The sequence below is a fragment of the Rhodamnia argentea genome, chromosome 5 (assembly GCF_020921035.1).
Source record: "Rhodamnia argentea isolate NSW1041297 chromosome 5, ASM2092103v1, whole genome shotgun sequence".
Lineage (NCBI taxonomy): Eukaryota > Viridiplantae > Streptophyta > Magnoliopsida > Myrtales > Myrtaceae > Rhodamnia > Rhodamnia argentea.
In genome coordinates this window covers 3,466,591-3,488,993 of record NC_063154.1, presented here as the reverse complement: position 1 = coordinate 3,488,993, position 22,403 = coordinate 3,466,591, and the positions used below count along the sequence as shown (strand labels likewise).

Here is a 22,403-nt window from a genome sequence, read left to right as displayed (position 1 = left end):
TGTCCCCCGGGGTCTTTCCCTTGGGCAAAATGTGCTCAAATTCAATTACGCATACGGCCATATGCGTGTTGAACGTATTGTGGAGGTGGCTGCAGAAACCGAATTGGCAAAGAGAGAAAGGGAAAGAGAGAGGATGGCTAAGGTCGCATGGAAACATGGCAAATAATTTCTATCGTTAAAATCAACTTCTAACAAGAAGTTGGTTTTTCTAAGTTGATTTCTAATTAGAGAAACTCGTTTGATTGAAAATTTCTACTTTTGAGATCATCCATGAAAAATTATTGTCGGCTACAGAAAAATTTCTAAAACTTCAATTTAAAACTTTTTAAATTTCTTAAAAAATAATTCTTAAAAATAAAACATTATTATTTAGATTTTACTCCGGAGGCCGGAGACGGCGACTTGGCGGCGGTGGTCACAGTGGTGGTTGGCGGTGGCAAATTAATAATTTGGATAATATTTTGCTAAATATGATCGCTTGAGACGGTTAATCAATAAAAATGCTTTCATTATTTATAAAAATATATGTTTTAATCATTTTTGTGGATCATGAAAATATTTTTCATTCATTCATCTTTTGTAAATGATACAAAATATCATTTTAATGAAGATATCTTCCATATCATTTTTTCCACGACTTAATGTTCACTTTTCTCTATTTTTTTACCCTTTTTTTAGGTGTTCCACCTCATTCGGCAATCGATTAGACTTTTATCAAGTGTGATAATCCCCACGTTTGGTCTTGCTAGGTGATTATTGATATGTGGCCATTTGAAATGAACTTGTGCTAAGGGATCAAACAGGAGACCTATCCCCTTTGCGGCGCAATTCTCTTCACAATGCCCGATCGGGTCTCGTTCATCGATGGGTTATGACTTACGTGTCAATGCCAATGGAAGTGTATTATCTTTCTCGATTGTTCGTCGGCCTATTTGTCAACGATTCCGATTAAAATCATATTTTCTAATTTTATTCCCTAGATGATTTTTAGATAATCGAAACACGTTTGGTAATTGTACAAAATTTTTATTTTCGAAACAGAAACACGTTTGGTAATTGCTCAAAATTTCTATTCTCGAGACAATCGGATGGTGAATTTTTTTTTTTAAATCTTCATCTTTTTTTTAATTTTTTTTAAAAAATGCTTTTTAATTTGTTTTAATTTTTTAAATTTTTTAAAAATTTTCATAGTGTTTTGAATATTTTAAATTTCCCCCAATTTTAAAATTTTTATTTTATTTTAATTTTTTAAAATTCCTCCCTATTAAAATTTTAAGTTTTTTTTGGTTAAATTTTAAAGTTTATTTTTAAATTTAATTTTAAAAAATGTATTTAAAAAATCAGTTGTTAGTAAATTTTCAATTCTAATTTTAATTATTTTTACATTTAGAAGTCTACATGAAAGCCCGTGTGGACTTAATATTTTAAAAAGAACTGAGATTTTTTTTTATTCTCAAAAGTGATTTTTTTTTAGAATAATTTTTTATTCTTATTTTTGCTTCAAAACTATTCTCGAGAATAGAATTAGAATCGAAATCATTTACATTACCAAACTATTTCTCGTCTTTTTTGCTCGGAGGAACAGAATCGGAGAATCGAAATGGTCACCAAACGTGCCCTCGCCCTTGCTTTGAACAAACGGCTAAGTGCCTCCGAAGCCAAACTCCGGCCTCATCTTTTCGGATTTCCATTTCAGGAAGAGAGAGAGAGAGAGAGAGTCCTGTTCATTGGAAGATGCCAAGTTTCGCTGACCTAATCCATCTGGGTTTTGTGCTTGGTCTTCCTGATATCGTTATCATCGTTCATCCCTTCCCCGTTCTTCTCTCCACGAACGGCGGGCTGGTCAACAGTCAACACCCACTAAAAGACATTCAAAGCTCGCCCGGGCCATTTGAATAATCGGTCGGTCAACACCCCCCCGTCATGGGACCGATCTCGCCCCGATTGCGTACACGGACCGCACGCAATCTTGCCGCTGCATTCTCCACACGACAAGGGCGGGAGTTTTCCGGTGCAAACCAATCGTTTAACCACACTTCTAACTACACAAGATTACGACGAAATGACAGTAGACATTATTAGTTATCGATAATTAAAATAATTTTAATTAGTTAATTATTTCGAACGATATTAGCGATTTTTGGGAAAAAATATTTTTCAAATGGTTCCATTTTCGTGAAAAGAGGATTTTTTTTATGACGAGGTTCCCGGCCGGGCGAGCTCGCTCAAAAATATTTTGGCACGACTAGTCCTCGGGAGGGGCTAGCGCAGGAACCCACCACCACGACCTCCACTTAAACACGGTCCGAAGAGTTTTTGAAACCTAGATGGACTTTTAATACTTGTCATAACAAGAAAGGACTTTTAATATTTGTCATAACAAGAAAGCTCGAACAGTGGGGCTATCGCTCTTCTGGATAAGAAAAAATGTGGATAAATAATATTAAGATAATTAAAAGATTGATCTGAACCGGTCATCGCCTCCATGGTCTGCGCTCGATAACAATTATTGCGATTACCGGTTCATATAATTTAGTCGTCTAGACCATAAAATATGGACTGCGTCAGTATTGATCCGTTTATTTAATATTCTCTCATTTGAGACTAACGTTAACGTTGACATTGTCAAATCATAACATGAAGAATTTTTCGGTCAATGATGATGCCGATGGATTAAGCGACATGTTTTAAGCGACATGTAGTCAAAATCCCAAGCTGAGAAAAGTTTCACAGAGGAGGTTTAATTTTAATGGGTCAATTACGTTAACCAAAAAGGCGCAGCACGTCCTTCTTCATGCCTCTGGATTGTAAAAATTGATAATCAAATGAGTTTAACGAAACAGCTCCTTATTTGACTTTTTAAAAATTTTATAGGCTTTTTCTTCTTCCTCTTCTTTTTGCTGGCGAGTTGATTTTTCTCTTCAATTGCCATTGCTTCAACGGAACAATTACTAAAAAAGTTCTAAATTTATTGTAATTATGACAATTCAATTCTACACTCTTTTTTTTTTATCAATTCAGTCCTAAACCTTTTGCACTTGGTACTTTCAGCCAATTTTGACTGTGCCGGCATTGACGTGAAAATTTCTAAGAATTTTTGGTATTTTTTTGAATGGTTATTTTTTCTTTTTGTTTTCTTCTCCTTCTTCCACTAGTCAGCCGCTGGACGTCGACATCACCACGTGAGTACTTGTCGGAATGATTGAATTGACACAATAACAATATTTTTATGGCTTTTTTGGTAATTTACCCTCGTTTTGATCGATAATTAACTAGATCTCATGACTTCCCGGCACGTGTTGTGCTCTTTCCTTATCGGACGCTCAATCTTTTCGTGCACATGCCTCACCTGCAGGCGTACGAAATCGACAAGCTCAAGGATTATACTAAAAGCTTTGCTTTCTCTGTCGAGCAAAGGCGAGAGAGATTTCAAAGTGCTCCTGAAATATGACATGTAGGTTAATGACTCGGCGTAGAGAGTTTCGCATGTCATTACGGGCGTGATATTCTCATGGTAATACCCATAGGAAGTGGCAACACCGGTCGCACCTCCTCACCACTTTTTTCCAAAGTGATCTATATGCAATTATGCATACGATAGACCGTGGATTTTCAAATCGAATGATAATAGCGATTCTCTTGTTGAATTCGAAGACGGAATCAACCCATCTAAGCGCTATTAAAATAAAAAGAACATAATTTGGTACGTGGAAAGAAAGACAAGAATGTGGAGATCTTAAGAGATTGTGATCCACCTCTATACATATCGTATGAACTAAGGCTAGACAGAGATTTTCAAGAAAACGGCTTTGTCTTGACTCTGGAGAAAGCCGCCCGAATGTTCCGAACGACGAGGAGATAAAATGACTTTGACTTCGTGTACAAGCGAATTTACTTCCGTTAACATCGCCACAAAGTCAATATACGACGTGAAATGATGCGATGTTCAATGTTTCCACCCCAATCACGCAGTAAAATCAGTTTTAGATTGACTACGATATCTAAACTCAACACTAATAGACATGCCGATCAAAATCTTGACATCGTATCGCACGACTTTGTTCTAGTTGGGGTCGGTTACTTTAGATTTTCCGATGAAATATGAGGAGCAAATGCTGTGTTGGAGAAACGCAAGTGTCTTTCAGGCATAACTTTGAGCGTCTTTGGAAATTCGCTAGGAAGCAGTCCACGAACAGGTTGCTTCCTGAATCACATCCCACCGTTACTTGATCCAGATGCCATGGTTGAGGGAAAATGAGGCCATTTCTTGTTTTCTAGGAAGAACGTGCTTAATGCGCCAGGACTTTGGAGCATGTGCACATGATCTGGTCTTTAATGCGTCACGACTTTGGAACATGCGCAGATGATCTGGCTTTCAGGTCTTCCCCTTTGAATTGGCCATTACAGGAGATATTACATCATTAATTAGTCCTGTCGGTCTTATTGCGAGACAATATACTTTGCGTGCGTCATTGAGAAAACCATATGGTTTTACTTTAAAAGAAAAACCTATAACTTACGGGAAAAAAGAAACAAAAAAATATAGGCAGGAGGGCAACCCCTCTGCTTGTGGGGGGTCGGCCATGACCCCAGACTCGTATCGGCCATGACCAGAGGTGAGAGCCAGCAAGCCCTCCAAAAAAGGGGAGAGGGTCTCCCATATCTTGCCATGACCCTCTCTCCCGATTACGACAAGGGAAGGCGCCGGCAACCCCACCAGCAATGAGGCAAGGACCACAAGCAATCCTCCCACATGTATTTTTTTTTTTTTTTTGGAAAACTTTTAGTTTTTCTATTTGTAGCTCAAACCATCTTTGGACAAAAATGTCCTTGAGCAACCAAAATATATAGCTGACCGATGAAGTCAGATTCTTATTCGAAACAATCATGATCACTTAAGGTCCTTATTTAAAAAAAATAATAATACTCCAAACCCTTATTTGAAACAAAAGCCAATTCAAGCCCTTATTTAAAATAAAATCCACTTTTAGTATTTGAGGAAAAATTAACAACTTGGGTCCTCAACTGAAAATTTCCAACATTTTAAAAACGAAAAAGAAAATCACGCTTATAATCCGGAGGAAGGTTGAAGCTTTTGGAAATATACACACGTGGACATGCATAATTACAGATGGTTCAAAACTACAGAGTCCTAAGCCAGGCTTGCAAACGCAACATAAGGAAAAGGAAAGCTTAGATCGCGCCTTGATTTGCACTCGAATTACTCTGATCTAGTTGTTGAAGTGGGATTTGAGTGATTGTTGGCACAAGTCCCCCAAGTCAGTCGGTCTAACCTCTTGCTAGGAGCTATTCCGGTCTAACCTCGTGCTAGAGCTATTTCGGTTCGAGCGGAATGAGGTCAAGACTCGCAAACCTAATGACCACGAGTTGCAAGACAAATTAACCAGCAGTCGTATCAAATAAAGCATCTCATGGTCTCCTCCCTCCTTCCACAAGACCGCAAGGTTTTTAGCAAAGTTTCAATTTGGCTGCAGCGTTGCCTAGGCACTTACCTTCGATGCCGATGTCGAGACCCTTACCCTTACGCGATCATCCCTATGAGACGATAAGGCGATGAAAACTGAAATTCAATAACTTCTCTTTCTATCACAGCAACCTGTCGTCCCTCGCCACCACTGCCCTACACTTGACCACCTAGTAAGGCATGGCTTTAGACTTAATAACACTACCTAGTATTCTAGTTTTAGGTGAGGCAGTAACGAGTCCAAAGGCAAACAAAATCACTCTGCTAGCTGGATATCGGTCAAATAAGAAGAAACTAAGAGTGAGACAGAAGCTGAAAATTACTCTATTGGAGGATATAGAATGGAAAAATTGCATGGTGAGTGCCGCCTAGGCCTTGATAGCATATTTCCTCACGGGGAAGTACATTTCTCTCTTCTTCTCCCGTTCTGTCTTCAAAGACGCCTGTTGGTCCGTAAAAATAAATCAAAAGACGAAGATAGGCTCTAAATAAAATATAGAAACATCACAAAAGAAAGAGAAGCTACGTAGTCCTCGTGGAAGGCGAACATGATGAACTTATTTACTCTGGGTAATCTAAGTTAGAGGACAGCGGAAAACAACAAAGCAATGGTGAATGGAAACAGTAATTTACTTCTCCTATATGAGTGTGAATAGAAGGGAAATCATCTGGATGGTAATAAATTCATTGAACTATGTAGACTATATGCTATTCACAACTAAGTTTAGCCAATGGTATGAAGTGATTGCAACTTCTATTTTTTTTCCTTTTCCTTCCACTCCCTTTCTCTTCTTATCTTTTATCGCATTCCTCCCAACTTTCGATACCCAACATATTTGAGTGTCACTATTTCGCAACTCACGTCAACTCCTTCCACTTCCTTAATCCAAACACAATGAAGATCTTGTCAGTCCCATCAGGACAAATTCGCTCACTTGGCATTTTGCAAAACCAATTCCAAAGTGTTTTTCATATGAAGGTAGAAAGTAGAAACAGTGCATCACCTGGTGCTTGGTAAGCCTTCTTCGGATGGCTCTAGTCTTTTTTGGACGCAGATCAAGCGGCAAGTACTTCTTCTTCTTGTAGGCCTCCCTCAATGCAGCCTTCTGCTTCTGTGAGATCACAGTCAATACCTGCGCAATCGACAACCTTGCCACCTTTCTGCACCATGAAACCCAAAACTCATATCAAGCCACAAGGACAGAGCAAGAACCCTAGGTAACCGTCAGATCAAACAAAAGCTTTAAAGACGCTCAAGGCCCGCATCATTTAACTAAATGAGAGAATTACCCCCTCTACAGAAACACAATCAAAAGGAGAGACACCCATTTCCTGGCATTGATATCAGATTCATCCCACCTCCTAATAACACCATCCAACCAAGAGACACATCCAAAGGATGCAAATAGCACATATCCTAGGGTACCCGGTCAACCACGTTGAACTCAGAAAGAAACAATGTTCACTAAAACATTCACAATGAAAATGTTGCGGAGAGCGCTGATTCATCTCCAGCGTCGTACTCAAATTCAATCAAGTAACCCTCATCTCACAAATCAAATCCCGAAAGCAAATTTATACCATCTATGGACACAATGTCCTAGAACCGCCTACCCGTTGCAGACCTGCGAATAACTCAAACTACCGATCGTTTCACCGGTACAATCACATTCTCGAACAAAGCAATACAGCACACGATCGCACATAAGCACGTGACGAAGGACTGCAGACTTACATCTTGGAGAGCTTGTTCGGCGCACCTCCGGTGACCTTGGCGACGCGAAGGAGAGCGAGCTCGGCCTTGAGGTCCTTCTGATGGCTCAGCAGATCCGCCTTCGGCTTCTGTCGCAGCTCGTGAACCTTAATCCTCGCTTCACATTGAAATAAAGAACAGTCAGAAAAAAAGCAAGAAATCAGAGGGTCTATCTCCAAACGACGAAAGCGAGGATGAGAGGAAATCGTTACCCATTGCTATTGCTTTTGCTTCGTCTGAGCTTCAATGGCCGCCTCTCTGCGACGGTGGGTGAAATTGAGTGGGAGGGTCTTGCAATCGCTAGGGTTTGCCAATATATACGATGAGCTGTATTGGGCCTCAGGAACGCAATCGAAGTCGTCATGGCATTTTGGGCTAAGTAAAGCTCATTGGGCCTCCAAACCAAAAAAACGAAGATTGGGCCTGATAAATTATATCTCATTGGGCTTAAGACCCGTTTCTTTTTATTATTATTGTTTTTGCCACTGTTAGAAAAAGATTGTGATTTAAAAAAATATTAATTATAATAATGGTCTTACGAGTATTAAATTTACGAGAAGATTAATCTAATTAGAGATAAGGTGGGTAGATTAGAATTATTGTTCATACAAACGAGGGGCATTTAATGAAGCGCTTGCAATGTTGGCACTAAAGTATATATAGTTTCATTAGTAATTATTGATTAGCACAAAATTTCCAAATAAAGTAATTTATCAGCATATATCCTTAGACAAAAGAAGCGGATTCGATCATACAAATTAAGAAGTGATGCGCATCACACCATAGATCCAACAAGAAGGGGACATGGTCCATGGGATTCGCTCGTTCTAATTGGTTGAATTGTCACGTTGATCATGAGCCAATTCTAAATTCATCATGAGCCTACCTTTAATTAAAATTTAAAGCATGTCCACCATTGAATAATAACGATATTAATAATAACAATAACAAACTGGGCCAATGGATAATAAGAACAAGTGCGTTAGGAGTCTCGCAACTCATCATGAAAATGCAATTGAGTCCTAAAATATTTAAAAAATGCAATCAAGCCCTCAAACTTGTCAAATTGATAAAATCAAACCCTTCCGTTGATTGCATTTTTGAAAGTTTCAGGACTTGGATTTGATTGAACATTTTAAGAGTTTTAGGATTCGATTGCACTTTCGTAATAAGTTTTAGGACTAGATTGCACTTTTTTCAAAGCCTTAGGACTCGATCGCACTTTCGTGGCAAGTTTAGGACTTCCAACGCACTTGTCTATAGGTAATAATAAAAAAAAAAAAAAAAGCACTTAGCTACCAACTGTGTTTGGTTTGCCTCCCCGTGAGCTCTCTCACTCACCCGTTGCTTTGTACGCGTCGAGAAGTCGCAATCTCATCGACTAACCGACTCTTGGCAGCTGAAAAGTCAGTTGTACTGAAAATGATGCCTCAGAGAAGAATTTGGTAAAGAAAGCGACCATTTTTCTTAATTAGCGTTTTTTCTTTTTATGTTACGCAAAAAGAACTAATAACAACTATTAATTTCAAGAAAGAAAAGAAAGAAAAAAAAAGAACACTTCTCTTTCGGGATTGGGATCGCTTAGAAGGGAAAATATTTTCGATAGCAGTTCATTTCTAAATATTTTTGTAGACGATAAGAATATTTTTCGTTTAATCAATTTTTATAAGCGATACAAATGATTATTTAAAAAATATATATATTTTGCAAACCATTTACTATTCGCGAAATAATCGGAGCCTAAATTAGAAAATTATAATCAATTAGAGCCTACTATAACCTATTCGTGATTAGCAAATCGATTGCGAATCCTTTCATCGTGTCCCAAAAAGCATGATCTCGAATTATAAAAGTTTTTCTTCTTCCAATTTTTTTTTCCAGCGGGGTAGGTTAATAAAGTACCATAAATGGGCATACATAACCTGTCCATATGCGTGAAAGCGCATATTCATTGTTGTAAGAAAAAGCTATGTCAGCATCAGCATTATTGATTAAACTGGGTAAAGTAAACGGAAGTACTCGATTGTACTAATTGGATAAGTTTTATGATTTGATAGCGCTTTTTATGAAAATTTTAAGACTCGATTCCATTCTCGCTATAAGTTTTAGAACTTCCAACGCTCCGCGTATAAATTTTGCAAATTCTTTGTAGTTGTTAAGCATGTAAAGTAATATCGGTGAATCTAAGTTTCTTTATCTATATTTTGCTGAGCATGTCACTTTCTAATCATTCAACTTGTTGACTGCCCAATGAGAAGAGTTTTCAAACCGTTGACCGATCACTAATTAATAATATCTCTCTCTCTCTTTATTTTCTTTTTGGGCCGTCCAGAATGAGGAGTTGTAAGCTTGTAAGCGACGACGTCTTGAAAGCGATCTAAATAATTGAATACATTTGACATAGGGGTGTGCATGGTCCGGGCCGATCCAGTCTCGATATGAAACCGGAGACCGGATCAGTAGTCCCGACTCCCAAATTTTGGGGACTAGGACCGAATCGGCCCAAGACCGGCGGTCCGGTCCGGTCCCAATGGACCATCCATGTGATAACCATAAAGGACATTGCTCCGAGGCACACCTTGTACATGTAATGTTAGTAGTTTGAAATTGTTTAGGATGGATAAAATGGAAAAAGCCTAATAGGTTATTGTTTACGTAGCAAAACCCGAAAACTCATGCTCGTAAATTATATGATATATGAACACAACATTAATTCACGCAAGAAACAAAAATTATTGCAAAGTTCATAGTTGTGCAAATACCCCCTCCGTTCATCTTCAATTAGAAACCCCAAAGGAAGATGATGCAACGTAGTCAAAGATAACCACATGATAGTTCCATTACAAAATCTTGACATGTGCAAATGAATTTGGATACAAATACGAATGACACAGGAACTAAATTTCCAAAAGGGATGTTATATAAGTATGACAATACCGTGTGTGTGTGTGTGTGTGTGTTTTATATATTTTGGGCGGTCCGATCCGAGCCGTCCGGTCTAATCCCATCCACATGGAACAGAGGACCGGAGCGCCCGGTCGCGGTCCCATTTATTGGGACCGGGGACCGAGCGGCCCCCCTCAAGGATTGGACTAACCCGGCCGGTTTGGGCCGGTCTCGGTCTAGTCAAGGCCGGTCCTATCCGGTTTGTTTACCCCTACATTTGACAATTGACTCACTCATTCGTTATGTAGAGGTCCTAATGCGCAATATAAATTCAAAAGAATACTTATTAAAAGAAGATACCCAAGAATTAATTATTCTGCTCACGTCATATATACTGACAATCGACGCATTTGAACTGAGAAACCCTAGAAAATGACATAATACTTATCAGCAAGCAAACGAAGCTTCAAACTGAAAAAAAAAAAGAAGCTTCAAGGAAAGATGCGATAGCAAATGAAGCAAATAGGATCAGCCATCGTTCAAGCACCGCAGATTACTCGAAAAAGGATTCGGAGAATTTAAGGATTCTTAACCTTGTGCTAGAACTGCCTCTTTTGAATTGTTTCTTCCCGAAATTAAATATTGATTTTGGCCTCATCTCATCGTTTTCTGGGTGTCTTTGAAAGGGACAAAGGGCAAGTTGGAACGATTTAGACTCTTTGCTATTTAATGAACTTATAAGTTTTTTTTGGCACTGCTTCAACAAAATAAATAGCTGAAAAAGAAGAAGCTATGCTCATTTTCATGTCCCTTAGCCAATCGGACAGGGGTATCGGCATGCGATAAGTGCAACTTTAAAGAGATAGATATCCCCAATGAGCTAATCATCTCTATTAGGGTAATTCTTTGGATAGGATCAACCATCATTCAAGCGCAGCAGATTACTCAAAAAGTATTTGGAGACTTTAATGATTCTTAACCTTATGCTTAAGCTGCCCCGTTGAACTGTTCATTCACGAAATTAAATATCCATTTTGGCCTCATCTCAGCATGTTCTGGGTGTCTATGAAAAGGGACAAAGGGCAAGTTGGAACAATTTAGATTCTTTGCAATTCAATGAACATATAAGTGTTTTTTTGGCATTGTTTCAACAAAATAAATAGCTGAAAAATAAGAAGCTACGCTCATTTTCATCACCCTTCGTCATCGAACAGTGGGTATCGGCATGTGATAATTACGAGTTTAAAAAGATAGACACTTCCAATGAACCAATCATCTCTATCGGGGTAATTCTTTGGGTAAGATCGGCCATCATTCAAATATTGCAGATTACTCAAAAAGGATCCGGAGACTTTAATGATTCTTAACCTTATGGTAGAACTGCCCCTTTGAAATGTTTCTTCACAAACTTAAATATCAATTTTGGCCTCATCTCATCGTTTTCTCAGCGTCTACGAAAGGGATAAAGGGCAAGTCGTATCGATTTAGATTCTTTCCAATTTAATGAACATATAATTTCTCTCGCACTGGTTTCAACAAAATAAATAGCCGAAAGATAAGAAACTACGCCCATTCTCATCTCCCTTCGTCATCAAATAGGGTATTGGTGTGGGATAATTACGACTTTCAAAAGATAGATATCCCCCAACGGATGAATCAATCTCTATTAGGGTAATTTTTGAAATCTGATTCTGAACATTAATGGACATTTTTTCCTTGGATAATCATAGTGGAAGGAATGAATAAGGGCCAGAATAATCATGTGGAGGTGGTTGCTGCTTGAAGAATAGGGTGAATCCAGAGCCTCACTATGTACAGAAAAAAATTGGACCAAAATAAAAGGAAGGTCATATCACAAAACCCTTAACCCAAAAGGCAGGTAATTAATTATTCTTAATTAGCAGAAAGGCAGTGGCGAAGTTTCCAGCTACAAACAAAATGAAGGAGACAGATACACAAATGCAATATATCAATTCGTATTCTTAGCCTTATTCTTCTCCTTATATTGCAGAAAGTCCATGCAAAAAAGCAGCAGCCTTATCTCCTTCCCTTCCACAGTTTCCCTCTTCCCTTTTCTGTGTTCACCGAGACATCATCTTCAGATTTTGGTCGCATGGTGTGTTCTTGTCTGAACATCCTCTTCTCTTTTCTCTGAATTTTTTTTTTTTTGAGGGGGTTTTTGACTTGTTTGATGTCTTTCTGCAGGAGCCTGAAGCTGAAAACATCAACTATGAGGAGGTTTCTCTCTCTCTCTCTCTCTCAAAGAAAACTTTCGTTGGTTCTTCTGGTTTTCTTTACGATGAACATCTGGTATTTTCCCTTTATTATTTAGCTGCTTTTTTTTTTTTTCCGTTGTTGATGTTGCAGGATTACATAACGAATTCCAGAGGGCTGAAGCTCTTCACATGCAGTTGGCTTCCTCGGGGCCGAGAGCCGAAAGCTCTGATCTTTATGTGCCATGGATATGGCATGGAGTGCAGCATCACCATGAGGAGTTAGTCCCCTTTGCTTTCTTTCTGACCATCCTTTGCAATTCTCTTCAAAGACCCTTGATCTCAACCTTGGGTCCTATTTTCAATTCGTTTGATCAGGCACCGCCGTCCGGTTGGTGAACGCGGGTTACGCTGTTTACGGGATCGACTACGAAGGGCACGGGAAATCGGACGGATTGATGGCCTTCATCAACAACTTTGATGATCTTGTGGATGACTGCTCAACTTATTTTACCAGCATCTCTGGTAATCAAAGCCTCAATCTTGTTTCCCTCTCTTGCTGATATAACACACATTAATGGCCAATTTACATTACAACTTCCAGACTCCCAACTTTTGTTCCTGCTTATGTTTTTTTTTTTTTCCTTCCTTCCTTCCCTTTTTTTATTTGGTTATTTAATTTCCATTTTGTTTGTGCTGATGTACAGAAAGAAGAGAGAACAAGAAGATGATGAGGTACTTGATGGGAGAGTCCATGGGAGGAGCAGTTGCCCTTCTTTTACACAGAAAGAAGCCAGAATTCTGGGATGGAGCTGTCCTGGTCGCTCCCATGTGTAAGGTGAGCTTGCACACGTGTCTTCGCCTTACTCGCTTACACGCACGTTGAATTTGACATCTAAACCGATCTCGCGTCCCTTATTTCCAAAAACTTATTAAAACAATAAGAGATGTACGGATTCTCGATAAGAAATCATCACTATTCGACTCTCTTTTCAACCCTCATATATCTTTTCCTATCTTTCCCACTCTCTTGAAGATCAAAATTATTGACCTCCACATAATTTTTTTTCCCACTTTTCCTTTTTTCTTTCGAGACGAAAGAAAATTTTTTGTTTGGCATTTGGCCAGCTCAAAATTCCGCTTGTGTCGCCCTCAACAGGTCGGTTTAATAAACATAAAATTATGGATTCCTCTAGCTTTAGATGAAATGTTTTATTCTATTATTGCAACTTCAGAGAGATAGGAAAGATCCTGAAAGACTTTTCATATGATTGGAAGTCCACAAAGTGATCATAGTGCTGTTAGGTATGCCTGCACCAGCACCAACCAGCTAAAGTCAACTCTGAATGATGTGTTACTGCAACTATAACTTTTGGTAAATGGATTTGACAAGTGCAGTTCATAAATGAAAATTTGACTAGTTTTTTTTAGGCAGTGAGTAGGTTTTGAATTTTAATAACAGCGGGTAGTTTTCTGTTTTTGAAGGTCTTACAATTCTAGACTTTGAGAGAGTTTTTTTTTATAAAAAAGAAATTAAAGTGCTTGCACAGATGTGTGCATTCAAGTTCTTTTTAAAAAATGTATGCTGTTTTTGAGCTGCAATTGCTGTTTCAGATCGCCGACGATGCGAAGCCGCCGACCTTGGTGATCAACATACTCACTAAACTGATCAATGTCATCCCGACCTGGAAGATTGTCCCGACTCCGAGCATCATCGATCTCGCTTTCAAAGTTCCTGAAGTAAGAGAGCAGGTACATTCCTATCACAAGCAGGCATTGAGTGCCCACTCACTGTGAAGTAATCATCGATGATCAATTTGTCAATGTTGATTCTGTATGCTTTCGACATTGAACTAGTTATCATGATCAGCAAGCTCTCGTTTTATAATTGTGCAAGTTCTGTGAGAAGTGAAGGTCGGTGGTGGGCTACCGAACATGAGTCGGATGACAGATCTTTATAGATGGTGACTGACTCTGCAACTTTTTTGCAACAGGTAAGAGCAAACAAATATTGTTACAAAGGACGGCCTCGGCTGAAAACGGGCTACGAATGTCTGAGGATCAGCTTGGAATTAGAGAAGAGGCTTAACGAGGTTCTGCAGCATCGTTCCCTCCTGTCTATCATTCTATTCTCTCAAGAAATCGATCGGCTCCTTTTGGCTGTCAACCACAAAATACTTGGTTAAACAATCTCTTGATTCCAATGCTACACAATGTTTGTTCCCCTGCTCCCTGAAAACATCTCATTTTCACTTAATAGGTCTCCTTGCCATTCATAGTTCTCCATGGGGAAGAAGACAAAGTGACGGATAAATCCGAGAGCAAGCAACTCTATGACTCCGCTTTGAGCTCGGACAAGACATTCAAATTGTATCCAGGCATGTGGCACGGTTTGCTGTACGGAGAGCCACTGGAGAATATCGAAATCGTCTTCAACGACATCTTGGGATGGTTGGATAAGAAAACTTCACTAGGGAATTCAAGGCTGGAGAGAGAACTGAAAGAACAGAATGACCTGCAACCAAAAGATATGTAGAACTCAGAGAGGCCGAGCGGTACAGAGATTAGATAGCTCTCCGTGTGATAATTTCATTGTGAAATGCGACTTTAAGAGGGTTCTCATCGGGTGAGTGATTAAGTTTCGCTTGCCTTGTTAGGGGCAATCAACTTAGGACTGGTGTGCTTTGTCAGGGAAGAGGACATGTCGCCGAAGAAGCGAGCTAGAAAGCTCGTAATAGTGCTGCTGCAGCTGCAGCTTATTCATACCATCAAGAGCAAACTAATGCGCGAGTTTCTTAACTAGTGCACCGCCTGCCATGGTAGATTCTATGTCAAAGAGATCATTCTTTGTGATTGCCCACAAGTCATGCCTAAACTAAGAGTTTCCGTTTTCTCCAGAACAATATCATCTTTTCTGTAATCATTAGCCTGTTCCTAAGCATCGAAACTTAGCATCCGAACGATTTTCCTGTACTTGCGTTGGCGATTCTGCATTGATCTCCGATGCTTTGGGAGAAGAAATACCCATAATACAACCTAGGTGACCATGAGGAATTCAAAACATGAAAGACGCAATAACCATGCCTTAAGTTCCAAGCAAATCAATGGCCAAAAAGGGTTTTCATAAGAAAGCAGGATAGCGCCCTGACAGTGGCTTGATCTATATCAGCAACATGCCCGAGTTCGACAATTTGCAACTAGAACCGACCGGCGAGATTTCTCTGAGTTGTTAAAATTCCTTGAAAATTTGCTTCTTCTTCACGGTTCAAAGAGGACAAAAGATGACCACCTACTGCCATCTCAATGACAAAACAACTCCAACACAACCAAACCAAAACCCAACATCTGCTTCCCCCCTTATAAGAATCTCATAAGTAGCAGACACGATTAAAATCCTGTTTATTCTTCCTCAATGGGCAATGCTAAGAACACCGGCAACCTAGCATCGACACTGCTGGTCATCATCATCTTTACCTTCATAGACCAGTCATCGTTGGCCCGAACCCTGGGCAATCCCGCCCCAAATCCCCACCAAAGCCATCACACTGTCACATTCCTAATGAGAAATGTCCTGAGCAACATTTCTTACTCGAGACCGGCCACAGGTAAATTCCCCAACAATCAACTCCCCTTCCCAAAGCCGCTAGGCCTTTTCCCTCCCAGCAAGGGCATTCCATTAACCCAGCCTAACAACCCTCTGGGCCCGGTGGTCGCCGGTTCGTCCACTGGAACACTTGACCTGGCTGGCACAGGCTTTTCATTTCCGGCCATCGCCACCCTTCAAGAATTGCAACTCAGCAGCATAACAGAGATTAGTGAGTACTTATTTGAAGGCTTGGTTTTCAGTTCCCGGGTGATTGGAAAAGCACAAGGAGTGTATGTTGCCAGCTCCGAGGATGGAACCAGCCACATGATGGCAATGACCGCACATTTCGCAGGCAACGAGCTGAAAGATGGACTGAGGTTCTTCGGGGTTCATCGGACAGATGTCTCAGAGTCTCATATCGCAGTCATTGGCGGTACAGGATTGTATGATGGTGCAAATGGCTATGCTAGTATCAAGTTCATTGATGGTGGATATAACCTTAGTGGGGAAGATACAAGAGAAAGCATGTACCTTCTGTTCACAGTTTACCTTAGCTAGTGAAACATCGTTAACACATACATATGCATGCATCCAAATTCCATCCTCTTCATCTGGAAGCACAATCTTTACATGCACCCCTGTAATCCATTAGGGTTGGACCTTGCAGGAGATATTTCTTATTCAAATCTTAGGATGGCAGGCTGTTGTTTCGCGAGCTACATTCGAGTCTACGAGTTCATCAACCATCAAAGTTGTCTCTTTTAAGCTGGATGTCTTCCATTCCTTCTCTCTATCCTCTTTACCGAATGTCTCTGTGATCAGAGACAGTGATCATTCAAACTGAGGAAACCGGGTACTGCAAATGCCCACTGCAACTACACATGTATCAGTTGAAAAAAACAGCAAAAGGATTCTCAGCCTTACTTCCGCATTTTAGTATGTTGGACCAGTGCCTCAAGGAACACCTGCAAGCTGACATCTCATATGATTCAAAAGTGGCAAACCAGATATTCGGCTGGACCTTCTGCTGAGCTGGTTTGAACTTAACTTTTGTCGATCATTGTCCGAGTTCTAAGGACTCAGTACAGTATAAATGGAGATTTGAAGGACCCAACATCGTGATGGTAATAATGCAGCAGCCATTAACAATGCTAAAGCGAACCGATGAAACTTTGCCACAAGACATTCAGAATTTTCGGACTAATCCTCCACAGCTGTCTGCCTTTTCCATGAAAAACTGCTAGTGGTAGACAAAAAAAAAAAAAAATGTGGCTCGTGAAGTATAGAGTTGTTCTGATAAATTAATACGAAGTTTGAGAGATTGAAATCGAATCAGCTAAGATCATCACTTGTTTGAGTGTAACAGGACATCCGATTTCTTAATTTGAGGCTAAATGATCGAGCTTATGAGCTGAATTTCCGGACTAATCTCCATTCGAACAAGGGAAAATAATCAACTACTTCAACTCAACAGCTCCACTTTTTTCACCAAGAGACTAGCTCATCAAGCTATATACACACCTTTCACTTGCAACGTACCAGTCCAACAGGTCACCAGAGTACAACCCCCTTCCACAATTCACAAGTCACCTCCCACAATGGCCAAAGTTCAACTTGTAGCCGTTGCTGATGCGTCGACACAATCTGCCCCAGCTGGTACATTGCCCGAGTGGCCAACTCCTAGATGCCACTGAAGCAGACTTACCACTACCCGACACCTCACCTCCGATGCCACAGTGGCACCAGTGGCCGTGGCCCGCTGCTGATGTAGCTGAGGACCCGCCCGTCCCAGACACGCATTTGGGCTTCAATGCAATTTGTGTTTTCAATTCTTTTTTTTTTTTTTTTTGGTGGAGTTGTTGAGGAGAATATTTAATACGACCTTTTTTTTTTTTTTCGTGGAGAGGTTGAGGAGAAAATGATTGAACATTCCTCAATCTCACTTTCAATTGTCATTCGATGTTCCCTATATGCCACCTGCTTTTCTCCGTTGACCGTTGGCCAGCAAGTCAACACGAACCCTTGTACGTATGAATGGCCAGTAGAGCCAAAAGAAAAACGGTAAAAAAAACATAATACGGACCCAAAATTTTTAAAAAAAAATGGAAAAAATGTTGGTGCCAAATTAAAACGTGCGAATTCTGCGGCAAAAGATGAATGTTTAATGTAGGAACATGTGTGGTGTAATTTTAAGAAACGTGGAGGAAAAGGAGTGGTTCTATTGGAAAAGTTGACAAATGACATAAAGTCAAGCACTCCCTGGGGACCCTTATGCTCTTTTTCAAAGTCTTGTGACTTCATGTTGGTCTCATTGAGACCACGCAAAATGGAATTTATGTGCAAGAGAGGTGGTTTTTCTTATATTTTTGTGATTAATGGACTGTTTTTCTTAGGAACTACGACATTACTTGAGAGGTGTTCATTTAAGATCCATAACTTTATTCCAACTGCTTGAATGCCACATTATTTAAAGATTGTTTACTTAAATGCCATTAGTGATTTGTGTGGTCGAACAAATCGATGTGACGTTAATTTTCTATGAACTTCGTGTGATGGCTCATCGATGAGTTCAAGTCAGCGAAAGCATGCAAAACGATGTCCCACGCCGGCGGTATCGTCTCGTCTTGCCACCTCGTCCCCCTTCTTACCCTTGCCTGCCAAATCCAACATCGGACCCCCTATCTCTATCACCCTTGCCACCACTCCCACCGCCACCCACCCTCCCTCCCTCCCTCCCTCCCTCCCTTCGATAGCCTTGCTCTATCATGTCCCATACTGTTGAGGACGCCGAAATTCGACTCTATGACCTTTCATTTCGTAACTCCAACCATGGCTTGTCCCCGACATTGATAAAGTCTTTTCGGAGGCACTCAAATGAACACTTTTTAAAACATTATGACATTTATGTAATCCAAAGAAAATTATGAGTGGAAAAGTAATAACATTCATGGTGTCTTTTTTTCCTTGTTCTTTTCATTACGAGAGATGAGAACTTTTATGTTGTTTAGTTTGATTTCGGAACAAATGTGGCGAAATAAAAGGTGCCTAGCAACTAGTGGCCGAAAATAACGTGCTTGTCAACTTAAACTTTGCGTGGTAATTACGTGGAGCTAAGGTGGCCAAATAGAGATTACACCATTGCAATAACAACAGGCGAAAGACCAATCGTGAACGTGGACGACATTATAGCTACAATCCATATCCATGTCGTACTATTGATCAATCGTGAAAAGGATGGATTTTTTATTTTTATTTGCTTCATAATGTCAATCTTTATTCTATTTGTCAATAACAAATATGTGAGCTCCCTTTTCTTTTTTATTGAATAAAACGAAAAGGGATCAAATTGAATAAGAATTTCGCATGCGTGCCCTTCTTAGTTAATAACAAAAAAAAAAAAAAACAAACGATCGAACATGATTAATTAGTATTACCATATCTGGTTAAGATGGGAAAACATCGTGTATGATTTTTTTTTTTTGTATGGTAGTTCTATATTTGCAAAGACAATTTAAAGATTTAGGATTATGTAAGAGCATGCATCATACATGTCGGTTGAAGATAGGGAACTTTCGAGGGATTCCACCTAACTTTCCCGAGTCACATATAAAATTCGAAACCGACGGCCACAAGTTACAGCTCGCGAGCACATTCCACGCTATATTGACCCACAAGTTGACATAAACCCCGGAAGAAGAACCACCCCGCTCGTTGGAAACCCCTGCCGCTTCTTCTGCATCATCAACGCCCTGATAGGAAGAGGCAAAAAGAAAACTTTCCCCATTCACTCCTGAAAAGAAGAAAATCCCACCAAAATGGCTTTGGAGATCTGCGTCAAGTCTGCTACTGGAGCACCCGATGTTCTTGGAGACTGTAATTTTCGACTCTGTTTGGTGTTTTCGTCATGTGGGGTGTGGGGATTTTGGTTGTGTTCTTTGCTGATCGGGCTTTTGTGATAATCCGTGTTTTCTTTTAGGCCCATTTTGTCAACGGGTGATGCTAACTTTGGAGGAGAAGAAAGTCCCGTACAAGAGCCGCCTCGTCGATCTCAGTAATAAACCCCAATGGTAAATCTTTCTCTCATGAAGCAGTTTTCCGAGGAATGTCATGCTTTTCGTGTTTGTCTCTTGGGATTGTAGAGGTTCTGGTCTTGATGATCTTTTTTGTGATGGATGTTTCACTGTAGGTTCTTGGAAATAAATCCAGAAGGGAAGGTGCCACTGATTAAGATCCATGATAAGTGGATCGCCGACTCTGATGTGATTGTTGGCATTCTTGAGGAGAAATACCCTGAACCTTCGCTCACTCCTCCCCCTGAGTTTGCATCTGTGTAACTCTCTCTCTCTCTCTCTCTCTCTCTCTCTCTCTGTATGTGGGTCTGTTTTCCTGTCATATTTTCACCGTTCTGGTTTATTTCCGTCTGTTCTTTGTTTGAAATTTCTTGCTCTCAGTTTTCTTCAGCAGTTTCGTGGAAGGTTTCCTCTTGATTTAAGAGACATTGATGGGTACTCCTGCTATGTGCTTAATAATAGGGGTCTTAGCGTTCTCTTTTACTTCGTTTTAAGGCTAGGTATATGTATGGATTAGTAAGATGTGTATTGTCAAAATGTCTTGAAAAGCTTGTTTTCTTTTCTTGTGTTAGATGGATCAGATTCTGTTTTCTTGAGTTTTGAATTTCAACCAGTGCCACGCCTCCTTCTCAAATTGCAGGGGCTCGAAAATTTTCATCTCCTTCGTGAAGTTTGTGAAGAGCAAGGACCCAAGTGACGGCACTGAGCAGGCCTTGCTTGATGAACTGAAAGCCCTGGATGGTCATCTCAAGGCTCATGTAAAATACATGTTCACAGCCAACTGCACATAGAAGTTGCTTGAAAATTTTGCAGTTTCTTCTGTAGGTTTACTGGTGTGTATAATTGTGGGTGCAGGGTCCATACATTGCTGGAGTAAAGATAACAGCGGTTGACTTGAATTTGGCCCCGAAATTGTTCCATCTCGAGGTTGCTCTTGGCCACTTCAAGAAATGGACAATCCCAGAAAGCTTGACTCATGTCCACAGCTACACCAAGGTAAAAGAGCCTTTTATGTTTCTGCAAATTGTTTTATGTTGGTAAGTGTTAAGTTTTTGTAGAATAAGGTTCCATTGTGCTAGCTATTAGTTTTGTCCGTCGGTAAGTAAAGTTTTGAAGGTGTCTGTGAAAGGTTGATAAACGGACAGAAATTAACAGCCATCATGTGTGCTGCATACATGTAATTTGTTGATAGTTGATGCGCTCCCTCTTTCATCCATTTACAACATGATTTTATTGCTACTAGCGCCTGTGCCGGTATTGTTGCCAAATTTGCTGGGGAGGCCCTCCTTTTCCAATATGTGATCACACTTCTTTTGTGTTGAAACCTTTGGTGCATGTCGAAGTGTTGTGAAAGGTGAGAAAGAGGACAAGAGGCTGCGTCCTGTCATAGAAATCTAGTTGCCAAGGCATTTGTCTGGTGTATTGATATTTGCTGACATAAACCGTGGATTTCCGTTTGTTTCAGGGACGTTAAACTTAAAACCAGGAACTCACATCCACAGATCCTTGTACCATTCCAAATATCGAATATTTGTTTCTTTGCATAAGAAACAGGTGGTCGATATATGGCATTGCCTTGGTGATTACTTGACCACCTTAGATATATCGTCTCCGATAGGACGCTCATCATCGCTTTTCTTGATGTAGGAGGGGCATTGTTTAAGTCTTAGCTGTTTTAAGTGGACTAGGCTAATCCTTGAAAACCTTTCGCGTCGTTTCTTTCTCGATCGTTGTCCAGGTCTTGTCATTTGCTTCTCTAGCATCTTATGCAGCTCCTTAAGAGTGGAAAATAGACAGGTTCACGTGGACACTCTTTAGGTAACAATTGATGTTTCATTCGTTTTTGCAGCTGCTGTTTTCTCGGGAGTCCTTCGTGAAGACCAAGCCGGCGAAGGAGCATGTGGTCACCGGATGGGCGCTGAAGGTCAATGCAGCATGAATCTCTGCTTCTGCGTTGTGAGTGTTGGTTGAACTTTTGTTATGAAAGTGTGGTTGAGGCTTGAGAGCTATGCATGTTAGTTAAGCCAATAAATGTGTACTCAATCTCACCCTTGTTGGGCTTTCGGTATATATAACTATACTGGTGTGGCCTGAGTGTGGTTTGAATGGAGGTTTGCAAATCTTGGCTTAAGCCCTTCTCGTGGTACCCATGAATGGTTCTTCCTTGGAGTATCAAATCCCAGAGCTCATCAATCAATTCTCTAAAGGAGTCGCCTTTATCGCTGGTCGGTTCGGATGATTAGTGAATTCTTCTCGGGAATATACACTATTCGAGACTATAATAGCTATTCGAGTAAGCGGAGATTTGTTTTGGTAGTCACAAACCATGTTGATGAAATAAATGGTTCATGAATTTTGACCCAATGTGCAATCTAATCCCTAAACTTTTAATTTGTTCAATGTGATTCTT

General features: G+C 40.1%; 4 protein-coding genes across 4 annotated transcripts; 3 read left to right on the top strand and 1 right to left on the bottom strand.

The window, feature by feature from the left end:
• Positions 1-5,679: 5,679 nt before the first annotated feature.
• LOC115752120 (60S ribosomal protein L35-like) lies at positions 5,680-7,563 on the bottom strand. Its single transcript, XM_030690173.2, has 4 exons — positions 7,451-7,563; positions 7,221-7,356; positions 6,490-6,646; positions 5,680-5,928 (listed from the first exon to the last, which is right to left on the bottom strand). Exons 1-4 carry the CDS (start codon positions 7,452-7,454, stop codon positions 5,854-5,856), a joined length of 372 nt encoding a protein of 123 aa, XP_030546033.1. The 5' UTR covers positions 7,455-7,563; the 3' UTR covers positions 5,680-5,853.
• A 4,498-nt stretch (positions 7,564-12,061) lies between these two features.
• On the top strand, positions 12,062-15,275 carry LOC115752070 (caffeoylshikimate esterase-like). Its single transcript, XM_048279574.1, has 8 exons — positions 12,062-12,240; positions 12,330-12,362; positions 12,492-12,618; positions 12,716-12,862; positions 13,045-13,175; positions 13,952-14,089; positions 14,332-14,430; positions 14,598-15,275. Exons 1-8 carry the CDS (start codon positions 12,238-12,240, stop codon positions 14,871-14,873), a joined length of 954 nt encoding a protein of 317 aa, XP_048135531.1. The 5' UTR covers positions 12,062-12,237; the 3' UTR covers positions 14,874-15,275.
• A 474-nt stretch (positions 15,276-15,749) lies between these two features.
• LOC115755119 (dirigent protein 25-like) lies at positions 15,750-16,481 on the top strand. The gene has a single exon (XM_030694417.2). It carries the CDS (start codon positions 15,750-15,752, stop codon positions 16,479-16,481), a length of 732 nt encoding a protein of 243 aa, XP_030550277.2.
• Positions 16,482-19,566: 3,085 nt separating this feature from the next.
• On the top strand, positions 19,567-22,124 carry LOC115752102 (glutathione S-transferase DHAR2). Its single transcript, XM_048279344.1, has 7 exons — positions 19,567-19,676; positions 19,722-19,796; positions 19,900-19,990; positions 20,110-20,253; positions 20,634-20,751; positions 20,849-20,989; positions 21,843-22,124. Exons 2-7 carry the CDS (start codon positions 19,739-19,741, stop codon positions 21,930-21,932), a joined length of 642 nt encoding a protein of 213 aa, XP_048135301.1. The 5' UTR covers positions 19,567-19,676; positions 19,722-19,738; the 3' UTR covers positions 21,933-22,124.
• The last annotated feature ends 279 nt before the right edge of the window (positions 22,125-22,403 follow it).

Coding starts and splice junctions, on each gene's coding strand:
- LOC115752102 (XM_048279344.1), top strand. CDS start 19,739: ATGGCTTTGGAGATCTGCGTCAAGTCTGCTACTGGAGCACCCGATGTT. Junction 20,254..20,633: donor CCCCCTGAGTTTGCATCTGT/GTAACTCTCTCT, acceptor CTCAAATTGCAG/GGGCTCGAAAATTTTCATCT. Junction 20,990..21,842: donor ATGTCCACAGCTACACCAAG/GTAAAAGAGCCT, acceptor TCGTTTTTGCAG/CTGCTGTTTTCTCGGGAGTC.
- LOC115755119 (XM_030694417.2), top strand. CDS start 15,750: ATGGGCAATGCTAAGAACACCGGCAACCTAGCATCGACACTGCTGGTC.
- LOC115752070 (XM_048279574.1), top strand. Junction 12,619..12,715: donor GTGCAGCATCACCATGAGGA/GTTAGTCCCCTT, acceptor TCGTTTGATCAG/GCACCGCCGTCCGGTTGGTG. Junction 13,176..13,951: donor TGGTCGCTCCCATGTGTAAG/GTGAGCTTGCAC, acceptor TTGCTGTTTCAG/ATCGCCGACGATGCGAAGCC.
- LOC115752120 (XM_030690173.2), bottom strand. Junction 6,647..7,220: donor CCGAACAAGCTCTCCAAGAT/GTAAGTCTGCAG, acceptor TTCATGGTGCAG/AAAGGTGGCAAGGTTGTCGA. Junction 5,929..6,489: donor GAAGGCTTACCAAGCACCAG/GTGATGCACTGT, acceptor ACGGACCAACAG/GCGTCTTTGAAGACAGAACG.